A 23,440-nucleotide genomic window follows, 5' to 3' on the forward strand; every position below is an offset into this window, starting at 1 on the left:
TGGCTGGTGTTGTGTATACCTGTGTTTCTTCTGGTGTGAACCCAGGGCCAGTTGTGAGGGGAAGAAGGTGATTTGGGAGTACTGAGAAGGTGTCATTCGCTCAAGAATATTACTTACTCCCTGAGGAGGGAGTAAGTAATTATTACTGCCTCCTCAGGGACACAAAAAAGAGGACTAAGGTGTTCTGTGAGGTGATTTGGTCCTTTTCCATTTACAGGAACAGGGCTATTGTAATTTGCAGAGCAGAAAGCCTTTCCCTTGGGACCAGCTGAATAAATTAAAATGATAATTAGGTAGAACTGAATTCAAAGAGGTGTTTGGTACTTGGATCTTGTACAAGTAGTAGTTGGACCCCTGTGTGAACATGTCTTGCAGTGAGGATGGCAGCATGCACAGGTGACAGAGCAGTTGGTTATATAAAGAAGGCTGTGGATTTCCAGTTTGTCAAAACAAATTTACCAAAAGCAGGAACTTGTGAGATACTTGGTGTTTCTGAAAAAGCCTTTGATGACATGCCTCAGGAGACGGTTTTACAGGGAAATCATATAGTGACACTGCCACATCTGGCACTTTTCAGTCCTGTCTCTTCGTCTCTGTCTGATATGTTGGAGGTTTTCTCTGGCTGCTGTCCTGTTGGCTGTGTAGATATTAGTCCATCCACAGTGCTACCTACATGTTTTTTCACCACAGGGTCTGAATTAGTGCAACACCCAGCCTGGTAATAGGAGCATTTCAGAGAGGAAGCACATTATGGAAGTTTATCACCATTCTTTGGTATCATAATTGATGTTCAGTGCAGTCCTTGACCTTGGCTTCAGTTCATGAGGGACAGTGATGAACAAGTAGCACACTATGGCAAATGCCATCTTTAATCTTTCCATTTGCCCTCATTTACTTGTGGCCTTAGGAAATTAAAAAATTACACCTCTGTAGTTTCGAAGATAGCACATTGCATGTGAGTCATGGGCCACTGTTGCCACCGTTGTTGCCCTACATGCTTGTGGTGCTGCTCATTGTGCTCTGGGCACTAATATTCAAGTACCTTGCTTTTTTTCCCCATCCCATGGTTAGTTTAGTTTTGTTGTTTTGGTCTGGTTTTGTTATTTGAAAAAGTTTTTTGCTCCCTTCTTCCTTCCCTCTGTGTTCCTTCCTCTTCATCCTGCAGAAGAAATAAACTGATTTTTTTTCTTGCCTTCTTTACTTGAAGAAATTACTTCAAAGGGAAAGCTGAGGAGATGAAATAAGCCATGAGTTAAGCTGCATAGTTGATCGTTAAGCCTTGTGCCTACTTCCACCTTTTCCAACAATAGGAGAGACGTTATCTTGTGGGGTTTTTTTCTGCAGGGCTGTATATATGAGCCTGCTTTCCCTGTGAGCTTCCCTCTACCAAGTGCAGCCTTCACTGTGGAAACTGAGATTAAAGGTAGTTGTTGCCATTCTCTGGGAATGCTTTAGCTTTGGAGCAGGAAGTTTTGCTTAGGAGCTGTTTGCTCAGCAAGAATAGGAAGAGGGCAGCTTAGGTTTGAAACACTTTACAGCCATTTGAACATTTACAGAGGTTTTGGCTTTGTTTATGGGGATAAAAGATTGTATTAGTGGGGTAAAGATTCCCAGGATCTGAAAATTAGACAGGCAGGACTGTTTTCTTGTTCATTGTGGCTTTTCACAAACAGCTCTTGGAATCTTCTTCCACCAGTGGTAATAACAGACTCTTTGTCTTCACTAATGATGTTGCAAAAGATGCTGAAATATTATAAGTAATCAACCCATGGGCCTTTTGGTTCCCAGTTCATTTCTTTCTGATGGTTCATTCTTTGAAAAGCTGATAGATTGGAAACCATCCTTTCACATTTGGGAGTGTTTTTCTTTCCCAACCACCACATTTCTAGACTATTGTTGAGATAGTTCAGAATTCTGGAACTGGAAGAAGGTAGTCACAAGAAACACATTCGAATTCAGTCTCCTGACAAGACCTGTATATGCTTCTCCCTTTGGTTCTGCACCCCGAGATCACAGGTGTGCAGAATGGAGAAGGTGGGAGTTGCTTCAGCCCTTTCCCTGCCAGGTCCAGTGCAGCATGTTAACTTTTTCTTGTGGTTTTCCCAGCTTTAGAGCTTTTGTCTCCAAAATACAAATCATCATTGTGTCCAACCCTGGAATATTTGGACATGGAAGAGAGAGTTGCAATTTTTCTAACTCTACACCATTTCTTCTGGGATTAATGGTTAAGAGGTAGAATATTCAGCAGCAGCTCTGGCCTGTAAGCAGTAACAGTTGTGCAGTAGCTGCCATTTTAAAGACCTGAGCAAATGCGTTTGAAGAGCAGTGAAGTTTTCTGAGTGCTTTTCATCGTGTTCAAGCCCTGTGCAAATGGCAGTAGTGTTGCCTGATGGGGACATGAGCAGCTGAAATCATAGACAGGAAAACCGAGGTCAGGATGAAAATTTTGGTGGCCCTTGAGTTCTGGAACATGCTGTCTCCCAGGTCAATGATTGTGTTTATGTAATACTCCTGGGGAACACCTCACTTTAGTAATAAAAGCTGTAGGCATCAGCAAAGCAATCAAATTTGCAATGTCTGTGTCCTGGGGATGCTGCATCAAGGCCATCCTCAGCACCTCTGTTGTTGCAATCAGCTATCTGTGCAAGATATTTGCTTCAGTTTGTTTTGGCAGCTGTCTAGGTCATTAGAGCACTTAATAACTTGAATGCCCATCTAGCTGGCTGGTGCTAAGAGAGGCTGTTCCCTCATCACTTGAGCTAGTCAGGAACTAATTCCTTAGATAAGGTCTGACCAGTCCTTTTTCTCATTGTCTGATGTAGTATTTCTGATATCTGACAGCTTGCAGATCTTTCCTTGCTGGTTGTTTACTAGAAGCTGTTCCCTTGGTTGGTTTTACACTGCTGGTCTTTCCTTGCTGCTTTGGTTGGGCTTGGTGTTGCTATGTGTTGAATTTCAACTTTTCCTCTTTGCCTATTGATTGATGGGGAGCCCTCTCAACTTGAAGGTGTAACAGATTAATTAATCCCAGCAGGTAATAGGTGAGAATTCTGGGGTCTCAGAGATGCTAGATGTCTCAGTCGGTATCTGTGATCTTCCAAGCTAGAAGCAAAAACTCCAAACAGTAGATCAATAGTAACAAAGCATTGCCTTTAGAACTATGGTAGAATCTGTTGATATGTGGCTGTGGGACAGACTTGGTCAAGCTCTTGACTCTTGTGAAGAATCATTGGCTTGGAAGCAGTGTCTGGGCCCTTTGCAGACTGCCTGAGCAAAAAGGTAGGTCTGAACATACCCAGGAGACCGAATTCTTCTCCTTTTGTTTGGCTTGTATAGAGAGGAGCTTCCTTAGCAAGGGATTAGACATGTTCCGTGGTGGGTTCTGTCACAACTGAGTCCTGACATTACCGGGGGGGACTGTTGGGAGCAATCAGCTACTCAGGGGTTACTAAGCCCAGACTAAAAGGTCCTGCAACCCCTCTCTTCTCTTGGCCAAAGTAGCTCAGTTCTCTCTCCTTTTTGTTCTCAGGAATGACCCACGAAGATATAGTGCAGGAGTCTAAGAAGTACTGGCAGCAGATGGAGGCGCATGCCAGCAAACCAGCCAACAGTGTGGTAAGGTCCATCATGGGCTTGGAGCCAGATTTTGCTCCCAGTGGTTCCAGCCCTTTCTTTTCTTCCCACTATTGTGCCTGACAGGTCCCAGGCAGACCAGACTGGCAGTGGAGGGGAGCTGTGAGCTTTCCCAGTTGCAGTGCTGGTGTTGAGCTTTGTGCCTTGTTTTGCAGTGTTATTATCTGCTCTGTTCCCTGCTAGGGTGAAGCCTCCAGGTCACCGAGGACAACACATATGAGAATGGTGTTTCCTGTGACACCGTGCTGGTGAAACTGGGAGATTTGGGGCAGTGGCCACACAGTAGGGACCAAATGTGTCCTGCTGCTCTTTAGTGGCCAAGGGATGGTAGAGCAGTTTGAAGGACTCTTGAGGAAAGACTCACGACCTATGGGACTGATCTAAACGCAGTAGTGGGTGGAACTGGCAGCCCAGGTGCTGTTGAGGCTGACAGGCCTTAGTGGTGCTTCACCAGAAGGAGGCTGGGAGCTTTGTCTTTTCTTTGCCACCAGTCTCTCAGTGTGGAGGGCTGCACCCTCCAGCACTACCACAAATGTACCAGGGTAGTGTGAGAGGGGTTACAAGCAAAGGGCTCTTCCGTGTTTACTTTCCTCTGTCTTGCTGGCTATGGGCAGTGCTGTCTTACCATTTTTTATTTAACCCCAGAGGGGAATTCTGTACTGTAGGAATAGAGCCCACCCAGTGAGGACAATTCCCAGTCCAGTCCTGAGGTTGAACTAAAGCATTTTTTGCCATTAGAACAGGAGAATGGTGGGGAAAGTGCTGTAAATCCTTTTTGTTCCCACTTGACAGCTTTCTGTAACCTTGGCATACCTGAGCTTGCCATCCCTTGGCCTGTGCCTTACTGTCCAAATAAGAGTGTTTCACCTTTGTGTGGGATCTGTTACCCAGGAGTTCCTCTGCAGAGATCAGTGCTGAGTGCAGTCTGTGAACACCCTTTGGAGGAGGTGTTTTATAGGAGAGAATCTGAGTCACTCATGTGATGTTTAGCTGCTGTTTTCTGTCTTGGTTGTGGGCTAACAGGAGTGTTCTGAAGGCTCTAGGGCACTGATGCTGGGGAAGCATCTGTGGGAAGGTCATAGCTTAGCCTAACAGTAAGATGCAGGTGACAGTACTGACACTTGCAATGGACTCTGTGTCCACCTATGCACTGGTTGTGCTGCATGAGATGGATTCATCTTCGAGGGGATACTCAGCAATAAACTTGTGCAGCTGTTGTGCTCTGAAATGGTTGGATGAGAGGAGTGGGAAGCAGCAGTCCAGAATAAGCAAGGTCTCTAGTTCCCAGAACTATCTGACTTGCTTAAGGAATATGTTCTAGCCTCTCAGGAAGTTGAGCAGGACAAGTTTCTACATCCTGTATTATATGAGAAGTGGATGATCTGAATGGTCCCTGCAACCAGAGCTGGCTGTGATCTCTTTCTGCCTGGTGTGGGGACAAAGGCAGTGGCCTGCATCTCCACATGGGAGGAAACTAAATGTGAATTTACAGCAGTTTGTGACAGCAGTTGGATTTGTATCAGCAATCCCTGCTCCGTAGGTGCCTTGCCCCAAGAGCACAGTCCAGAGATTGGTTCTGTCCTGCCTGTTGTGAATTTAACTATATTTTCAAGAAAGCTCTGTCTTGCCATTCTCTGTACATAATGAAGGGATTAAAAATAAAAATAAAAATGAACAGCTGTTTTCCTGTAAGCCTTGCAGCTTCAACTTCACCTTTGTCTGGAGGTGCTGCTGCTGGAAGAATAAGCTGTACAGCAGGCATGGTCGGGGCATGTCCTCTGAAGGATGTGGGATCTGGATGCTAAGTGAAGGATCCATTTCTGGCTGCTGGGGCTTGCAGGGGGCAGAGGATCAGGAAATGAAATGCCAGGGCCTGCTACATCAGGGGATGGGCAAGAGAGCTACAGTTTCTGGGCCCTCTGGGCAGTGCAAGGGCTAATGACCAGTGGCAAAGTCTGGCTGTGCCCCACAAATGCCCGTCACAGAACTGGCCTCAACCCACCGCCCTTCCAGGTACAGAGGCAAAGCAGCAGCCGTGTTGGTACAGTGATAAAATACCTACCAGCAGCACCACTAGCTGTCTGTAAGGATTGGCAGCCTGGTAGTGGCACTGGCACTGTGCAGGAAGACAGTCAAGTCAGTCAGGTGCATGTGTTTGCAGTAGGACACCATGGCTTTGGCAACAGCATGTCTTCAGCCAGAAGGCTGTGCTTTGGGACGAGTCTCTGGCTTGCTGCCTAAGATCCTGCAGGCAGGACTAGCTATCTGTTGAGAGATGTTTACTTTTACTATTGTTTTCTCCTGTCTACGCAGGCTAATGTGACTCAGTTTTCTCAGTGTCCTTCCAGCTTTCAAAGTTGTCTGCCTGGCAAAGACAACTTCCCAGAAGTGCTGTAAAAACAGACCCCTCCTTCCCACCATCCTGTGTGATCCACTCTCACTCCAGTGCCCTCTGGTCAGTGGAAGCAAAGTCACTCTGGGGGTTTTTGCTGCAGTTTCATCACAGCTGCCAGCTCAACAGCACCCAGGGCTGTCCAGTTGTGGAGAAAAGACGCAGGCAGCATACAGGGGCCCAGTAGCTGTGACAGTGAAGGTCAGGAGGCCTAGCAAGAAACGAAAAATGAAGATGCACTGCTTATCCAAGCACCTGCCACGAATCTTGCACTTGGTCCCACAAATTTGGCCTCACAGCAGCTGCTGTAGGTGTAAACCCAGTGGCTACAGATTGAAGAGCCAGTCAGCAGAATGGGCTGTTGTGGGTATCTGGATGTACTCTTCATCGCATCTCTGCAAACTGAGGGGTTGTAGCTCTCATTTTTTCTGGTTTTCAAGAGCTGTCTTGTTTTTATTCCCCTAGCCAACACCAGAACCCCCATGAAAGCTGACCGCAGAATTATCAATTTAAGCATGGAGAGGGAAAAAAGGTCTCCATTAAGGAGTACTTGCACCTAAGTACTGCCCACTCAGTTAGGTGGCTAACTAACCTGGGCTCCTCATATAATTCCTGAAGCATGTGGCTCCTCCAGAGAACATTTTAGTATTGCTGAGAGGAGTTCCTGAAGCTGAGAGACATGAGTGGCCAATGCAGGGTGTGTTGTTTTCTGGAAAGACTGAAGTGGAGAGCTGTCGTGCCAGAGACTTGTATTTATTTGGTTGCCATGGTGCATAGCTAGCACTATATTGTCTGACTTCATATCAAGGGGTGGTGCCATAGCCCATGGCACTTTTGCCTGGCTTCATCTGCTAGAGTCTCATGTGATATAATTTCCACACTGTTGGTTATCAGCAGCCTGCCAGCTATGTGTTTTGCCTTTAAAAATACACTCCTGTAACATTAACAGCAGCCACTTGGATTTTTTGCTTGGCTCCTAATCCCCTGAGAGCATACATGCCCACTGAATTGACCAGCAGTGTGCATGACTCAGATGAAGAAATGTACGGGGCTTCTTCTGGTTAAGAATTTGTAGAAAAAGCAGCCCAGATTACCAGAGCTACCTGAGAGATATTTTCTTACACTCTAATCTCTTGTCCATTCTGGAGACACTCAGTGTTTAATTGTGCTGGGTAAGTAGGTTTGAGCAAAGCTTCCTCACTGTGCTGAGGGATACATCACCATCAGGATAGCATGGGATTGATAAAAGGGAATATGCCAGCAGTGCAGTTTTGTAACCGTAGGCCTATAGGTTTGATGGGTCAGTAGTGAGCTGTTGCTGTGTGTTATTTGGTTTCATATTGTATTTCATTTTTACATTGGGTTTTATAATGGCCTGTTCTGTATTCCCTGTTCTCCTGGAAAATGTAATATCCCGAAGTTTGTACCTGCCCTTCCCCCAGCCCATTCTCACACATCCCTCTCAGTCCCCTTCCTTGAATGTAATCCAACCCTGTTCCACTCCCACCTTATCCCTGATTGGGTATTGGCTTGTCCCCTCCCATAGCCCCTTCCCTGGATATAAGCCAAAGCCACACCTGGCCTCTTGATTCTGGCAGTCAGACCGGGCAAAGGTTGGGGCAGGACAACAGAAGAAAGACTGAAGTGAGCTGTAGTGGAATTTCCTTTGGAGACCAAGTGGAGATTAAAGCTAGTGTTCAAAAGCCATATATCTGAGAGGGAGGCAGCTTATTGCCTTCCACGGTTGCCCAGATCTCAACTCCGCTCTTCACAGTGACAGAGGACCCTTTATATGTAAGCTCTGGTTCCCCAAAAGACTAGGTCTGGAGGATGCAGAATGGTAGTTGATAGCTGATGTGGCATCTCCTGGGAAATGCTTTGATTTTATGTTGTCTGTGCTTGCTGTTTTCCCTTCACCAAAGGATGCAGCCAGGCTCCATGCTGCTGATAATCAGTTGCTGACGAAACCTGCTCTTCAGAGACACAGCTTGTATGTCTGGTTATTGTGAGATGCTCGGAGTTAAAGTTAAGGCATGGCAGGGCAGGTGGGACAGGCTGCTGATGTGGCTAACAGTCAGAGAAATGTTTTGCTGGTGCATGACCTTTTTGCTTCATCGCAAGCTCAGTGACCAGAGTGTTCTCTTGTACTCTCATATACTCCCATGCCCAGGGCCAGTCGGGTTTATTTTTCAGTTTGAAAATGAACTGGAGACACCAGCCTCATCTTCCAGTGGTGATACAGAATGCAAACAGTTTTCCAGAGATTTGCTCAGAAAACATGAGGCAACAATGATATGAGATTGGCTCCATTTTTTTTCCCTTCTCCGCAATGTGTTAGTCATAATTCCAAGCCAGCCTTCTCAGGTGGGGTGGGGGCAATAAGTGCCATAGCTGAGAAGATATGAAATATGTGCATTGTACTTCTGTCCAGAGACTGTGATTTAACTGCTTGTGAAACCCAATGCAGAGGAACTGTGAGAGGAACTATGCAGAAAAGACTTGGAAGGATATAAACAAGAGGACCCAGCTCTGACTGCGTTGTGTCAAATGTTGGGTGTGACACAAGGTTCTTGGTCCAAAAGCAGGAGTTTTGGGTCTTGCATTGTGATATGGTCCAGCTTCCTCCCAAGGGGGCTCTCTCAGCTGTGTGACCAAGCATTTTCCAACAGGCAGAGTGGGACATGGATTGCCCTCAGTGCAGGGAAGCGGGGATTAAGCTCTGGGGCAGGTTTCACAGAGCTTGTCTGTACATGGATATACGCTGCAGGGATCTCACAGCCACGCCTGTTCAGTGCTGGAAGCTTCCAGGCTGTCTGTGCTTTTGGCCAGATGTCAAAGCCCAGGGAGTCATGCTGAAGCAAGCAGTGGTTTTGCTCTTGTCTAGTATCTCATCAGGCCACCAGTTAACACTGGCAAAGGAGAGCTGATTCAGTCTGGCTTGTCACTGGCACACAGGCATGCAGGGAGCTGCCAGCATCCGTGCAGGTTTGGGGGTGCATTTTGCCTCTGTTCGCCTGAGGCTGTGGTTCTTTTCCCCAGGCTTCTCCCCGGACTCCCACGTCAAGCACCTTTGACCTCCAGATGAAATTTGTGTGTGGCCAGTGCTGGAGGAATGGGCAGCTGGTGGAGCCAGATAAAGACCTCAAGTACTGTAGTGCCAAAGCCCCCCACTGGTGAGCAATTCAACCTTCTCTTTCCTCTACCCCTCTTCAAGGGCAGGAATTTTTCATCCTACCTTCTCTATTTGGCTTCATTTGGCAGCTTTGGAAGAGGCTGTAAGGTTTCCTAGCAGCCTCTCACTGCTTGGGGTGTTTGTCACTATAGCAGACATTGCAGATAGCTGTTTCCTAGCTTCCTTATCTCTTTACTTTGTGTATTTGCTGCCAGCATTGTGCAGACTGTTACTCCTGGCACAGGCAGTCCAGCTCCCACAATTCCCTTTTCTCCCAGTTCCTATCATTTCTTCTTACCAAGGGCACAAACAGAGTTCTCCTCTGCACATGTTTATACTCTTAGCTGTTTGCAGATGTTTGTCTGGTCACAACTAACAATGATTTAAGATATTCTGCTTCCTTTTAAATTAGATTCCCTTGGCTCTTTCATTGCTTTGGTTGCTCCTCTGTGATGCATGTCATATCTGTTTGCACCTCTTGACTCCTTAGGGCCCATAAGAATGTTTGGTGTGATAGAGGCATAGAATCATAGAACAGTTTGGATTGGGAGAGACCTTTAAAGGTCATCTAATCCAGCTGTCCTGCAATGAGCAGGCACATCTTCAACTAGATCAGGTTGCTCAGCCTGACCTTGAATGTTTCCAGGGATGGGACATCCAGCACCTCTCTAGGTTGTGCCACCTTCATCATAAAAAATTCCTTCCTTATATCTTGTCTGAATCTACCCTCTTTTAGTTTCAAGACACTACCTCTTGTTGCAACACTACAGCCCTAGCAAAAAAAATTTGTCCCCATCTGGCTTATAAACGCTCTAGAAGAGAAATACTGGCTGGAAAGTCACTGTTTATGGAAAACTGTGGCCTGTCTCACCCAGGCAGCCTGCAGGGATAGGATGGAAAGGGTTTATAGAACTTCTCTTCCCATAACACAAGCCACAAAGACACAGTCTTGCTTCCTACTGTAAATATAAGACTTTTGTTGAAGAAGAGACAGAAGGAGCAGTTTCTGGAGGAATGATGAGGATGGCTTCATGGGGTGAGAAAAATAACACCCTTTGTGCAGCTGCTGAATAGAGCTGGGGTTTTTGCTTAGGGTATCTCCTGGTGATCCCTTGCTGGAGCTACAGGAGAATAAATACTTCCGGGCACTGTTCACAGGGCAGTGCTTGTAATGACTTGCATTTCTGTTGCACCTTTCAAGCAGAAAATATTCCCAAGTGTTTTTCATGGATCTGATTGCACAAGAATTGGCTGTATCAAAGGGTGGAATGCAGCTATTTAATAATCTGTGATGATGCCATATGAGATTTGGGGGAGATTTTTGTGGCTTTATGAAAAGAAGTACCCCAGGAAATATGTAGTGTGTACAGGGAGAAGTCCTCCTAAAACAGCCTTCTTATGGCTTCTCTATCACAGATGTGCATGTCTAGGAACAGCCAGATAGTGCAGGGCCAAGCTGGACAGGAGGGTCTGCTCATCTCTCAATATTTAAGAGTCTCTGAGGTAAAGAACCCTTGTCCTGCTCTTCCTTATGCCTCTCTTGATCTATTCTCTCTTCTTCAGTTGGACTAAGGAACGCCGTGTCCTGCTGGTGATGTCCAAAGCTAAGAAGAAGTGGGTGTCAGTCCGACCACTGCCTTCCATCCGTAACTTCCCACAGCAGTATGATGTAAGCCCTGTGCCTGGCATGGCCAGGTGCCCCATCCCTTTCCCTTCCACCATGGTGCAGTGCCTTGAGGGCTGCTCCCCTGAAGCCCTGTCAGGGAGGCAAGCACATGATGGCTGAGATGGGAGGTAAGGATAGACTGATGGCAGCAAAACACATCCAGCAAAAAGATGGAGCAGAAGAAGGAGCAACACCCATTTAAGTCGCTCTAGGCACAAATGCGAGTTTCCAGTGTTGTGCTAATGCGTAACAAGAACTGTTAATGCATGTCTGGCTGGCAGAGGGTTTGCAGATGAAATTTAAGATTCCCTTTATGTCAGGGTTTCTCAATGTGGGTAAGAGGTAAGACGCTTAGGAGAAGCCTACCCCTACTCCGCTGTGACTGTGCTGCTTTAGATTGTGAAACTTGTTCACAATAGGTTTTGAAAGCAAAACTGAGAACTCATCAAAAAAGCCACGTGCTATGAGGAAAATTACAGATATCCAGCCTCTAACCCCAGGTCCACATGTGGTAATATAGAGTTTCTCTCTCCCTCTCCTTTTCTTTTTCCCGAAAGGAGAAAACTCCTTCCCCCTCCCCTGTTGTAGTCTTCCTTTTGTGCCAGGACAAGGGGAGAAGAGATAATCAGTAAATAATATGTTTAGAAAGCCTCTCATTTTCTCTGTCAGTGATGCTGTTGGTAGCTGTGTGTGCACCAGTGTGGTCTAAGCAATCCGTAAGGCTGCTCTTCACCCACTCAGAGATGGCTGGAGAATGAGTCACCTTTGGGGACCAGCAGCTTGATCAGCAGGAGACACTATTGAGTCAATCCAGGATGCTCCCTGCCGTTGCCCTGTACCTGCACCCATTCACCTATGGAAATGGCAGCAGCTGGTGAACTGCCTGCGTGTTTATGTCATCAGGAGACTGAGGAAAAGAATCATGAGTTAATGATATATAAAGTGTCCTGTTTTCAACCTCTCCTGTGCAATTTAATGCCCCGGCTGGTTAGCAAACCCTTTCCCCCCTAGCAAGGACTGATTGTGCAGATGCTAAGTTTTTCTCTCTGTCTTTTAACAGTTGTGTATCCATGCACAGAATGGCAGGAAATGCCAGTATGTGGGCAATTGCTCCTTTGCCCACAGCCCTGAGGAGAGAGACATGTGGACCTTCATGAAGGAAAATAAAAGTGAGTGGGGAAAAATGTGGGCCCAAGAGTTTGGGAAGAGGGAAGAGAACACTTGGGCATCTGGAGGGTCTGTTAAGACATAATCTTGGCAACAGAGATGGAGCTGGACAAGGCTGTTGCCATGAGTTTAAGTGGGATTATGGGTCAGGTCTGTCTACAGTTGCTCTTTTTTAAAATGTACGTGTATCTCTTGAGTCTCTTGCTGTGGGACTAGTGCACAATATTTTTACGTCTTGCATTGCTTCACTGCTGCCCTCTCTTTCTGTATCACTTAGGAATCCACCCTGTACTGTCCTTCCAGTTGCCTGTAAAGTCCCAGGCCTGGCTCTATATGGAGCCTTGCCAAAGCACCAGTCCTGGCCTGTAGCTGCTCCTGTATCTTTCTTGTCTGTCTTCTATCTACCTTGGCTATCTTACCTGTTTCTGCTCATATCCCTTAGTCCTGGGCTGTGGCACTCCCTGCTCATGGCATTGTATTGCCATGGGGTGGAGTTGAGATCCTGAATGGGAACATTGTTGGGTGGTGCCTTTGTGGAGGAACTGTATTTAATTCTGCAGGCTTACCTTTTGGGTGATATTTGGGGGGTTGCCCAAATCCTAGACAGCCAGCTCTGTGGCAGAAATCCCTGTTTATTCAGATCAACAGGAAGCTGGGAAAAAAGGGCCAGTTGTCCAGGTGCTCACCTACCTCTCTTGGAGCTGCTTGGAAAGCCTGAAGGATTTCAGGCCTGCCCTGAGTTTTTTTGGTTCATATGGTTCTGTGGAGAGGCCTTCTCTCTGCTGAGCCAAAACTGTTACTTTTTGCAGTTCAAAGCATTTTATTGCTGAGACCTTTAAAGTACATCAGATCAGTTTGGATGTGTTTCCTCAAGCACAGAGGTGAATCTTCGAACCACAGCATTGCCTCAGTTTGGGGGAATTTGCATTCATTATCCCCAGTTGTCTCAAGTTCATCAATTACCCATTCAGCAAGGAGTAAATCACTAATGCATCATATTTAGAGCATCATATCAATGTCTGCAAACACTTATGTTTCCATAAGCCTCTCTCAGGAGCTGATCTTGCAAAGGCAGATGTCTAGTTAAAGCTTCCACCTCAAATTTCCCTTCCCAGATTTATGCCGAGTGGCTTTTAAATCAAAAACCATGAGAGACATTGACTGCAATTCTCTGGGCAGGTTTTGAACTTAGAGCAAGCTATCATTAGGTCTTCCTCCCCTCTGAAGTGCTTCCTGTGGCCAGCTTGCTTAGGGGCTCTCCTCCCCGTCCAGTGCTGAGGGTAAGGCTTGGGCTTAGAGGGAAGAAATGGATCTGAAACCAGCCCTGCCTTAGCTTCCTGGCTGGATGAGATGTCTTCTGAGGTCAAGCAGAATCAGGCCTGTTGGAGAATCATCTTGTGGGGTGAATTCTTAGGAGATCTTGCGGTACTTTGCCACCTTTCTGAAAAGCTTGTGTGGCTGTTGTCACAGTTGTCCCTTGACTGATAGAAGACACCCCCCCATGCCAGGTGGTGTGGTGTGAATTTGGCTCGTCTCCCCAAGGGTCTTATCTGAGGAGGCGACATGGGGCACAGGCCTTCAGTCTGATGCTGCTGCACAGGCAAGGGGAGGGAAGGGCTGCCCCAGCATCTGTCCTTTTCTCATAGTTTGTGCATAGGGTGGGAGGTTGTCTGAGTGGCTTCATGTGTCGCCTTTGTGCAGTACTAGATATGCAGCAGACCTATGACATGTGGCTAAAGAAACACAATCCTGGGAAGCCTGGAGAGGGAACACCACTCACCTCGCGAGAAGGGGAGAAACAGATCCAGATGCCCACTGACTATGCAGACATCATGGTAATAAGCTGATTTCTTGTCCTTCATTCCTCCTCCTCCTTTTCAGTGCTGCCAGACTGCCTCTCACCTGTGCTCCAGTGTGGCTAGCAGGGACTGCATTGCTCCAGTGGAACAGACTGTATTAACATAGGTTAAATGGACAGCTTGGAGCAGCACAGCAGGGGCAACACAACTGAAGTGAGAATAGATCAACCTGGGGTCAGCAGGATTCTACAGTGGCTTTACTGTTAATCCTCAAGTCATTAGGATTTTACCTTAGGTTCCCTTTTGTGCGAGCTCAGCCTCTTTCCAGGGTTCCTGCCGGCTCCTTGGCAAGCTGGCAAAACCATTGCACGTCTGTGAGAAGAGGGAGAACCTTGGAGAAGAACTGGCACATAAGCCTTGGAAAACTGGAGGCAGATGTGTCTCCTTATGCTGGTGGTACTGGTCTGTGGTAAGGGTCTGTGGTGCTGAAGAGCCCTCCATTGCCTGTGTACCTGGGGACCTTGCAGTGAGACCCCACTGGGGCCATCAGCAGGGGCAGGGGGACCATGTCAATGAACTGAGCTGCCCTGTTCCATAAGCCTGTTTGAGCCATAGATAAACTCTGACAGAGCATCTCCTTTACCCTTTAGGGTCAGCACAATTCCTTAAAGATGATATGGCAGAGAAGTTTGGGTAGTCATAGACTGAGTGGAGCTTCCAGGATGCTCTGGAAGGCGACGGGGAGAGGTGGTGCTGGCACAGGGAAGGCCAACGGATGTGAATGTTATTGCACTGACTGTCCCTTTTTCCCTGTCTGCACTGGTTAGATGGGCTACCACTGCTGGCTCTGTGGGAAAAACAGCAACAGCAAGAAGCAATGGCAGCAGCACATCCAGTCGGAGAAGCACAAGGAGAAGGTCTTCACCTCAGACAGTGACTCCAGCTGCTGGAACTACCGCTTCCCCATGGGCGAATTCCAGCTCTGCGAGAGGTACCACTGTCTCACCTCCCTTCTGTGCTGCTGCTGCAGGGATGGGTTAACAGGTCCAGGGGCTCTGTCATCCCTCCTCATCCTCTCAGATTTCTTTGAGACTTCTCCATGGAGGAAGAGTGGGATGAGATGACAGGTTTGGGTGACAGCGAGGCTGCTGTTGGATCATAGAGGTGCTCAACCACAATACTGAGGGGTAAAAACACATTCCTGAGCATTTGTGTTTAGAAAAGGAGAGCTTCCTGTCTGCACCTGTGCCCTTCATAGCCAGGATGCTGTCAGCGCTCAGACTGCTGAGCAGTCTCCTTGGCCCAGTGCTTGGGGGAATCCTAGGTGCTTTACTAAATGGTTTTGACTGTCTCACACGCTCTGAATCAGCACCTTAAGGTGCCTTCAGAAAGGATGGTTTAAAATGCCACTTTAGTTAGCAAGAAGATTTTTGCCTTTCGTGCTGGTTACCTGGCATTTCCTCTCTTGTGCATTGGTTTTTCCTTATCCCTGTTGATCCAGTGCCAGCTCACCTTTTTTTGTGCTCTTGACTAAATCCCTTTGTAGCCACTGTCTTTTTTGCTGCTCTGTTTTTTTTCCAGTCTTGATGTCTTTCCCACCTGCACATGGGTTTGTAGGAGAATCAGCTCACCCTTAAAAAGGAGAGTTCACAGCAGGTTTCAATGGGTCCTGATCAAGTATCCCAGACTGGGAGCTCAAACCCCTGTACTGGGGGTGTCCTTCTGTCTATGCTCCTTGTGTTGGCAGGTTCCAGAAGAACAAGGCCTGTCCTGAGGGAGAGGAATGTCGCTATGCCCATGGGCAGGACGAGCTGACGGAATGGCTAGACCGGAGGGAAGTGCTGAAACAGAAACTGGCCAAAGCTCGCAAGGACATGCTGCTCTGCCCCAGGGATGACGACTTCGGGAAATACAACTTCCTGTTGCGGGACAACGTATAGTATGAGCTTGGGGAGTCTGTCAGCTGCAGAAATACAGGATGGGTTTTCTGAGTGGCAGTAGCAGGGAGAGTAAGATCTGTGTCTCGCAAAGAGAACTTTTCTTTTGTTTTAAGATTATGAGACAATGATATATTAGTGGTGAATAAATTTGTGAAATTGATTCTTGTTGGCCAGCAAAGCCATGCTCACTGAATTTGTGATCCATCTTTTCTCTCTTCTTTCCCCCAAATTCTCCTTCCACTTCATCTTTTTGTTTTCACTGTCCTTCATTCAAAGGAATTAGTTCAATCTGTATTGGGCCACAAATTAGAGAATTTCTCCTTGTGTCATACCTCTGTCTTTCAATTCAGAGTATGACTGCAGAGGTCTGGAGGACAAAGCTGAGAGAGAGGAACAGAAAAGTCATGGATGCCCCGTACCTGGAACTGTTCAAGGCCAGGTTGGATAGAGCTCTGAGCGATGTGGTCTAGTGGAAGGTGTCCTCAATGACAGGGGGATTGAAACTAGATGATCTTAAGATCCCTTCCAGCCCAGATTGTTCTATGATTTTATGAAATCTGGTGAAAAGGTCATAATGAATTTCATATGTTCCTTTTCTCAGTGCTGCAGAGTAAGCCCCACTTACTCTGCTGCAGCCCTCCTGCTCTTCTGGGAGTTTGGTACCAGAAGAAATAGGAATTGTGGTGCAAAGAAGGAAAACCACTAGATTTGGCTTAAAACATCTAGATTTATGCTCCTGTCTATATTGCCCTGAGGCCCTCATGCTGAGGAGGATAACAGCTCTGTGGTATAAGGAGTGCAGGGTAAAAGCGGCAATGTAATGAAACTTGAGCACGTCCAGAGGAGGCAACGAGGCTGGTGAGAGGCCTGGAACACAAGCCCTATGAGGAACGACTGAGGGAGCTGGGGTTGTTCAGCCTGGAGAAAAGGAGACTAAGAGGTGACCTTAACATTCTCTACAACTTCCTGGGAGGTGGTTGTAGTCAGGTGGGGCTTGGTCTTTCTCCAAGCAGCAGCTGACAGAAGAAGAGGACACAGTCTTAAGCTGCACCAAGGGAAATATAGGTTGGATATTAGGAAAAAGTTTTTTACGGAAAGAGTGATAAAGTACTGAAATGGTCTGCCCAGGAAGGTGGAGGAGTCACCATCCCTGAATGTGTTTAAAAAAAGACTGGATGTGGCACTTGGTGCCATGGCTTAATTGAGGTGTTATGGAGGTGCATGGGTTGGACTGGATGATCTTGAAGGTCTCTTCCAACCTAATCATTCTGTGATTCTGTGAAATGGCTTGCAGCAGGAACTGAGTTGTAGGTGACTTCAAACTTCAGCTGACAGTACTCAGAAAGCAAGTTGGTGTCTTCTCATTAGATGTGTGTGTGGCAGGTATTCAGGGCAGATAGTTTGGGGTGGGGTTTTTTTTGGCTGGTGTGACTGGTGCAAGTAAAACAGAAGCCATCTAGGAGGTGTAGTGGAGTCTGTGAGACACTGTGTGTCACTGAAGTCCACACAGCAGTATCAGGAGGGAGGGGGTCACCAAAAGGGGCCTGTGTTTCTGTGTTGCCTTGGGTCCTGAAGGGAGGGAGGGAGGGAGGTAATGGTGTTCCTTTCTTGCTCTTTAAATGGCATGTGTTTCTGGTTACTTAGAGCTGCATTTTTTCCCTGCACTGCCACAAGAACTGGGTGGAGACCCATTTAAAAGGACACCATTGCGCAGCATGGCCAATGTTTAGCTAATGGGAATCCAGCTGGAAGCACTTACCAGGACCAGAGATCCAGCCTCCTCCTCAGAGCCAGGGCAGGGAGACTGCAGATGCACGGTGCAACTAGGATGCAACTGAGAGCAGGGACAGTGGTGGAGAGTGAGTGGCACAGTAGGACCAAGCCATGGCCTGCTCCTGTGCTGCCTGATGTGTGCTGCCTGATGTGTGCTTTGATGAGGTAACCAGTAATGCTGAACTATGGGACAGGAGTTTTGCTTTTATAAGTGGCAGCAGTGAAAAGCATTACTGCTCTGAATGCCAGCCTTGTCCTTTCTGTCAGTCTCATCCTGCAACCAGTAAACGTCTCCCCTGTCCTAAGCTTCCCTCTCCTCCTCTCTTCAGCAGTGCTCTGCAGTTTTGCATGCATGGATGGACCATCCATTCAAACACAAACACATCTCCCTCTCAGCCTTTGTCAGGGATGTCTTTTTCATACAGCGTCTCCTAGGACAGCAATTTTAGAGCCCTTGGGTCTGGTAGGGCTGTGTCCATGGTAAATACAATCTGGCCATGAACTGCTTGGTGCTTTGGCATTGCTGTGTCTTCCCATTCCTCTCTGCTCCCATATCCTTGGGGTTCAGAGCTTCAGGAGAGATGGTATGTGAAAATCGGGAGATGTGGAGATGGTGTGGGGCAGCTGTCACCTTTCTAAACCAGACTTCAGGAGGGTGCTTCAGCTCCACGGGGATAGTTAGGGTCCAGTTATGGAGCAGAGAGTGTTCTGCATTCTGGTCTGGTATCTTTCCAGAGACATGGTGTGTTCTAAGTAAACTGAATGTGCCTCTGAACATCTCATTAAGTTGAAAAAGACCTCAGAGATCATCAAGTCCAATTGTTAACCTGGCACTGCCAAGTCCCAGACTAAACCATGTCTCATGTCGAAGTGCCACATCTACATGTATTTTTAAATACTTCTGGAGATGGCGACTCAATCTCTTTCCTGGGCAACTTAACCACTTTTCTGCTGAGCTATTTTTCCTCTCCCTTAAAATATGGACGGTAGTCTCTGGTTTGCTATGATCAATATCAGACATGGCAGTTTTTGAGTGGTCAGGTGCTGTATTTTCTCCTCTGTTTTTTGTGGTAGCTATGCGTGGTGGTTTCACGTTTGCCAAATTCTGGTTGCCAAATTTAGTGTGGTGGTCTTAGTGTTTATTCTCTTTTTGTGGGAGAAAGATTACGAGCAAAACAAAGCAGGCTCAAGCTTAAAAATAAAAAAATAGTTTTATTAACACATACTAAAAGAATGGAGAAAGAAAGTTGGGGAAAAACTAAAACAAAACAGAATGAAACTCCAAAAACACTCTTCCCTCCCCTTACAAACTGTTAACTTTCCTACAAAACAACATAAAGAGACAAAACTTGTAATTTTCAGTCAGTTTCACCATTTGAAAATAATCTTTCATCAATTCTTTAGGAGAAGAGTTTCTCTTAAGAGTCATGGATTCCACTGACAACTGAGAACAGTTCTCTTGTGGGTTTAACTGTCACAAAAACAATCTCCTGGGGAAACCTACCTTTGTGACCCCTCCCATTAGCAGGTTCCCAAGCTGCTTATGGGTCATGGGTCTTAGACTTTTGCATACTGGGGTATCACCTTTTAAAGACGGGTAACTCCAAAGGCAAGGGATTCTTCATCTCAAGAGATACCTTCTCACTTCTTCACCGGCGCAGAGGGCTTCTCATCCCTATCTCTGTTCAAGTATCTTACAGGATTAATATCACTTAGTCCATCACAAACACCTTTGCTCAAATCCACACACAAATCTAAACAATCATATCTTTCCCACGATTTAAAGGGATAATCTAAATATAAAGTTCATTTCCATGGCTTGATAAGGATGGAATGACAAACTTCTCAACCTCCTGTCCCAATAGTCTTTTCACTCTCACTCCAGGAAAGGGTTAAATCTGCCCAGAGTCTTTTTCTCTCTTGCTGCAGCTCATGGTGTTAGATTTTCAAGGCGGCGGGGAGGGGCACAGGGGAATTCACGCCGAGAGATCAGAGGACCGATCAGAGGACCCGGGCAGTCCGGAATCAAAAAAGCAGGCAGGATCAGAAATGCCCCCCTCAGTGTAAATCGGGGCGGGCCCCGGCCCAGCCAGGCCCGTAGCTGGTATCGGCCCGGCCGGCAGAGCCTGCCCGGCCCCGTGCTGGCAGCAGACAGAGCCCCGGAGCACAGCCCGGCCAGGGCCGCTCCTCTGCGCCCGGCTCAGCCCAGCACCGGCCAGGGCGGCGCGGCCCGGCCGAGCCCCGGCTGCCGCACGATGGTACCTCTCTCTCTGGCCAAAGGGAAAAGGGCTGACCTCCAGGAAATCAGGGGCTTTTATACGGGTACTGCCCAAAGTCACAATTGACATTCTCACTGGTCAAAACAGATGCCAATATCCCAACTAACCTTATGATAGGTCCCTGTCCTTTCTAAAGCAATTCCCGTCCTGACCAGGAAATACATTCTACATTTCTCCATAACTAAAAACTAAACTGTGCCAACCCATGATACTGTGGTACCTTCTTCTAGCCATCCTTGTGCTCAAGTGGTCAGAGACAGGAGGAGACAAGCATCAGCTTCTGAGTTATCTTTTCTGCTCTTCTTGGGCAGAGACACCAAGGAAGGAAATATGGACTGAGGGATACTGGAATGTGTTTTTTTTATTTTTAAAATGAACCTGCATCTCTAATGTGACTAGCGTTTGCTGAGCCGTGATTTCTCATGCAATGACTTGTTTAGGTTATGGAGTGGGTCGCTGTCCCCTCTCCCCCTCTCTTCAGTGAGAGTTGAGCTGCTCAGTGGCGCTTCATGACATTTGGGCTAGAGCTGAGATGGGAAAAGGGTGAGAGTAAGGTGAGGTGAGGTAGGCCCATGGTCACAGGGGTTGCATCAAGTGTTTCTTTGTTTTCCCTGATATGACAACGTGGTCTGTGGTGTTGCAGTACTTCGTCATCAGACTTGTTTTAGTGTGTATATATGTGACCCCTTCCATGAAGCATATATACACAGGTATTAAATATATCGCTCTATATAATATTATATGTGTGTGGTATCAAAGGAATCTTTTAAATGAGGGTAAAGGAAAAGGACTCGGGCCAGGAAATGCAGCATCTCCAGTTTAAATATGAAGCCTTTTATCTGGGATAGGGAGAGGGAAATAACAAAAAAGGGGAGGGTTTTATATAGATAGGTATAAACTTTGAGATGGGACAGGATTCCCTGTTCACATTTTTGAAACCCTTTAGGATGTCCTTGCAGTCCCATCTCAGTCAGAGAGTATTATACTGCTAACTAGTGATTACAGTTTTAATATAAGGCTTTGCTTATAGTATTTAAAGGGACATTGTGAAAGGCAGGAAGTTTCACATGACTTATCAGGCATGCTTTATCAAGCCAGGAGGGTTTTCTTCAGCCCATTATGTGCTCTCAGCAGAAATGATCAGTGCTTGCAGCTTTACAGCAGATAAACCACAAGTTATAGGGGCTGCTTTAGTGGTATGTTCACAACACCCTGTGATAATTCTCTCTTCTTTATTTGTGTGAGAGAAGAAGAAAATTCTGCAGCACAGAACCAAATTTGAGGGTTATAAGCAAAGAAAGAGATGTTTTGATTTTATAATATTAGAAGAAAATCTCGTATCTTGTAAAATAACCACAGACATTCACACAGAACAGAAACTTATTAAATGCTGAAGGACTTAGTGAAAATCTTTTCCCAAATTCTTTGGTAGAGGCAGGAATTTAGGCGACACTGGCATTGGAGTTAACCTGGCCTTTACAGGGAACAGTAAAAACAAACAAACAAACAAACAACCCCCAAATACCCTACTTAGCTTGTATGAAACTGTATGTCAAAAATGGATGGGTTTTAGCAAGTGAAAGGAAAAGATAGCAAGGGGATGCTGCAGTTCTGAGCTGGGTAGTAATGATTTTGAGTCCTTTAATATGTCTTTGTATTAATGTAATTTAAGAATACCACGCTTTACTATTAAAAAAGAACTTCATATCTTTCATAAGGTCTAGTATCAGGATAATTATGTAGATGTTTTAACAACATTTTTGGTTTTGTTCTTAAATAAAGAAAGAAAAACCAAACTTGCTTCTTCTATCCTTTGTAATAGAAAATAAAAGTGTGCACTTTAAACCCTCTCCTGATCCAGAGTGTGCTTGTGTTTTTCCAATAATCTGCAAAGGATTTTATCTTGCTTTCAGGTTTCCCTGCTCTGAGGAGGGAAGCAAAGGGAGAACGTCAAGCATTGGACCACTGTGGCTTTCTCCCATCTATAAGTATAATCAGCCGCTCTCCTTGCTGAGTGAAAATTGCCTTGTGCATATTAACAGTTCATGCAGTTCTTCATCAGACACACAGTTCTTGTGTAGGTGTATTTAAGATGTTTTTCTTTCCCCCTAGTGCCAAGAATCCATGTGCTCTGCATTAACGCATAGTTTCAGATGTTTGGGTAACCTGTGCTTTGAAACCTCCAGTAATCAGGTGTTGTAAACACCTTCATCTAGAGATTCTTCTATGTAGGCTGCTCTGTTCAACTAGGTTGGACAGTTCTTTTGCCTGACAATGTGCACCCTGCTAGGGAACGTGCCCTTAGCCCTGCCTGTTGAGTTTCACACAGCTTGGGCCATGGGAAGGATCTGTGCACTTACTTTCCTCCTGGAGAGGATGCTGTGTGGGCAAACTGCATTGGGAGAAGAGGTCAGTGTGAAAACATTTATTAATAAACCCAGCTTCTTTATTTTTTTAATCCGTCACAATGCAGATTAATCTAGATTCTTAATAAAATCAAAACTGTAGACGTGATGAAGACGGGGGCGTCCCATGGATATTCCATTACTGCTGTATAAACTGGTAATGACCAGAAGGTCATATCCAGTGAGGCCTGAAGAGAATGATTTGTTACACATCTCCTAGGTGTCCATCATACAGACATAAAAACTCATGTCCTTCTGGTCAAAGAAGAGGCCTGAACACATTATTTTACTGAAGGGGGAATGAGGAGCCTTGCGTACTTCCAAGGTGCATCGAGTACATACAACGTGAGACACATTAATTTTACATTCCAAAGATTGTTAAGGCCATGCCGGCAAGAGTTGAGGGTAGCTTTTCCAGTACAGTTTGAACCAAAATTGTCAAATTGTGAGACGGACAAAGCAGCTGAAAAAAACCCACCTGTTTTCCTTGCAGGTTTAAGCCTCAGCTGTACACTGGTGTTTTTTCGCTGAAATAAACTTGTATTTTGGAGAGGAAGAAAAGGAGTGGTGATTTCAGTAATCAGATCTTCCTAGGAACTTCAGCAGATACAAAGACGAGGCAGAGGGACCCAGGTCAGCCAAGAAAAATCCAGGTTCTATGGGAGATTGAGAGGAGCAGGGTAGGAACCCTTGAGAGATGGGAGGAAGGCTTTGTTTTGAAGATGGTTAATGCCGTCACACAGCAGTCTGGCAGAAGGAGTCTGCTGCAGATGAGAATACTAAGCAATGCAGTAACTGAGTCTGCCTACCACACTATAGAGAAACATTTCTGGGCAGTGACAGCAGATGATGCAAATGCTGTCATCCTCTTCATTGGGTTTGCTGCTGCCATTGCAACCAGGAATAGGGTCATGTGGTGGTGTGTCCTGTGCACAGTGAGCAGCAGAGAATTCCTGACATGCATAAGCTGGGGAGGTGTGTTGGTCACTGGCTGGGCACAGAGGACATAACCATGTAGGGCAGCTGGGGGGAAAAACACGAGGCAGAAAGCAACAAGCTAAATAGTAAAAGAGGCATGGATGGGAGTGACCAGTTGGAGGGAAGTGGAGGAGGAAAGTCTGTGGGCATGCAAGCTGAAGCAGACGGCTGTATGATATGCGGTGGAGGAAGGCATGGAACAGACTTGGTTGGGTGCTATGGGATGGCTCTGGGCA

General features: G+C 46.4%; 1 protein-coding gene across 11 annotated transcripts in view; it reads left to right on the top strand.

Moving 5' to 3' along the window:
- Positions 1-21,671, top strand: part of ZC3H7B (zinc finger CCCH-type containing 7B) — a 51,593-nt gene extending 29,922 nt beyond the window's left edge. For all 11 annotated transcript variants that reach the window (XM_058420469.1, XM_058420466.1, XM_040061108.2 and 8 more), the window contains 7 exons: positions 3,530-3,615; positions 9,065-9,198; positions 10,761-10,866; positions 11,924-12,032; positions 13,732-13,865; positions 14,657-14,820; positions 15,577-21,671. In XM_058420469.1, coding sequence (XP_058276452.1) covers positions 3,530-3,615; positions 9,065-9,198; positions 10,761-10,866; positions 11,924-12,032; positions 13,732-13,865; positions 14,657-14,820; positions 15,577-15,769 — 926 coding nt within the window. In that variant the 3' untranslated portion in view covers positions 15,770-21,671. The remainder of the gene's footprint in view (positions 1-3,529; positions 3,616-9,064; positions 9,199-10,760; positions 10,867-11,923; positions 12,033-13,731; positions 13,866-14,656; positions 14,821-15,576) is intronic.
- Positions 21,672-23,440: the final 1,769 nt, after the last annotated feature.

The sequence above is a fragment of the Hirundo rustica genome, chromosome 4, assembly GCF_015227805.2.
Source record: "Hirundo rustica isolate bHirRus1 chromosome 4, bHirRus1.pri.v3, whole genome shotgun sequence".
Lineage (NCBI taxonomy): Eukaryota > Metazoa > Chordata > Aves > Passeriformes > Hirundinidae > Hirundo > Hirundo rustica.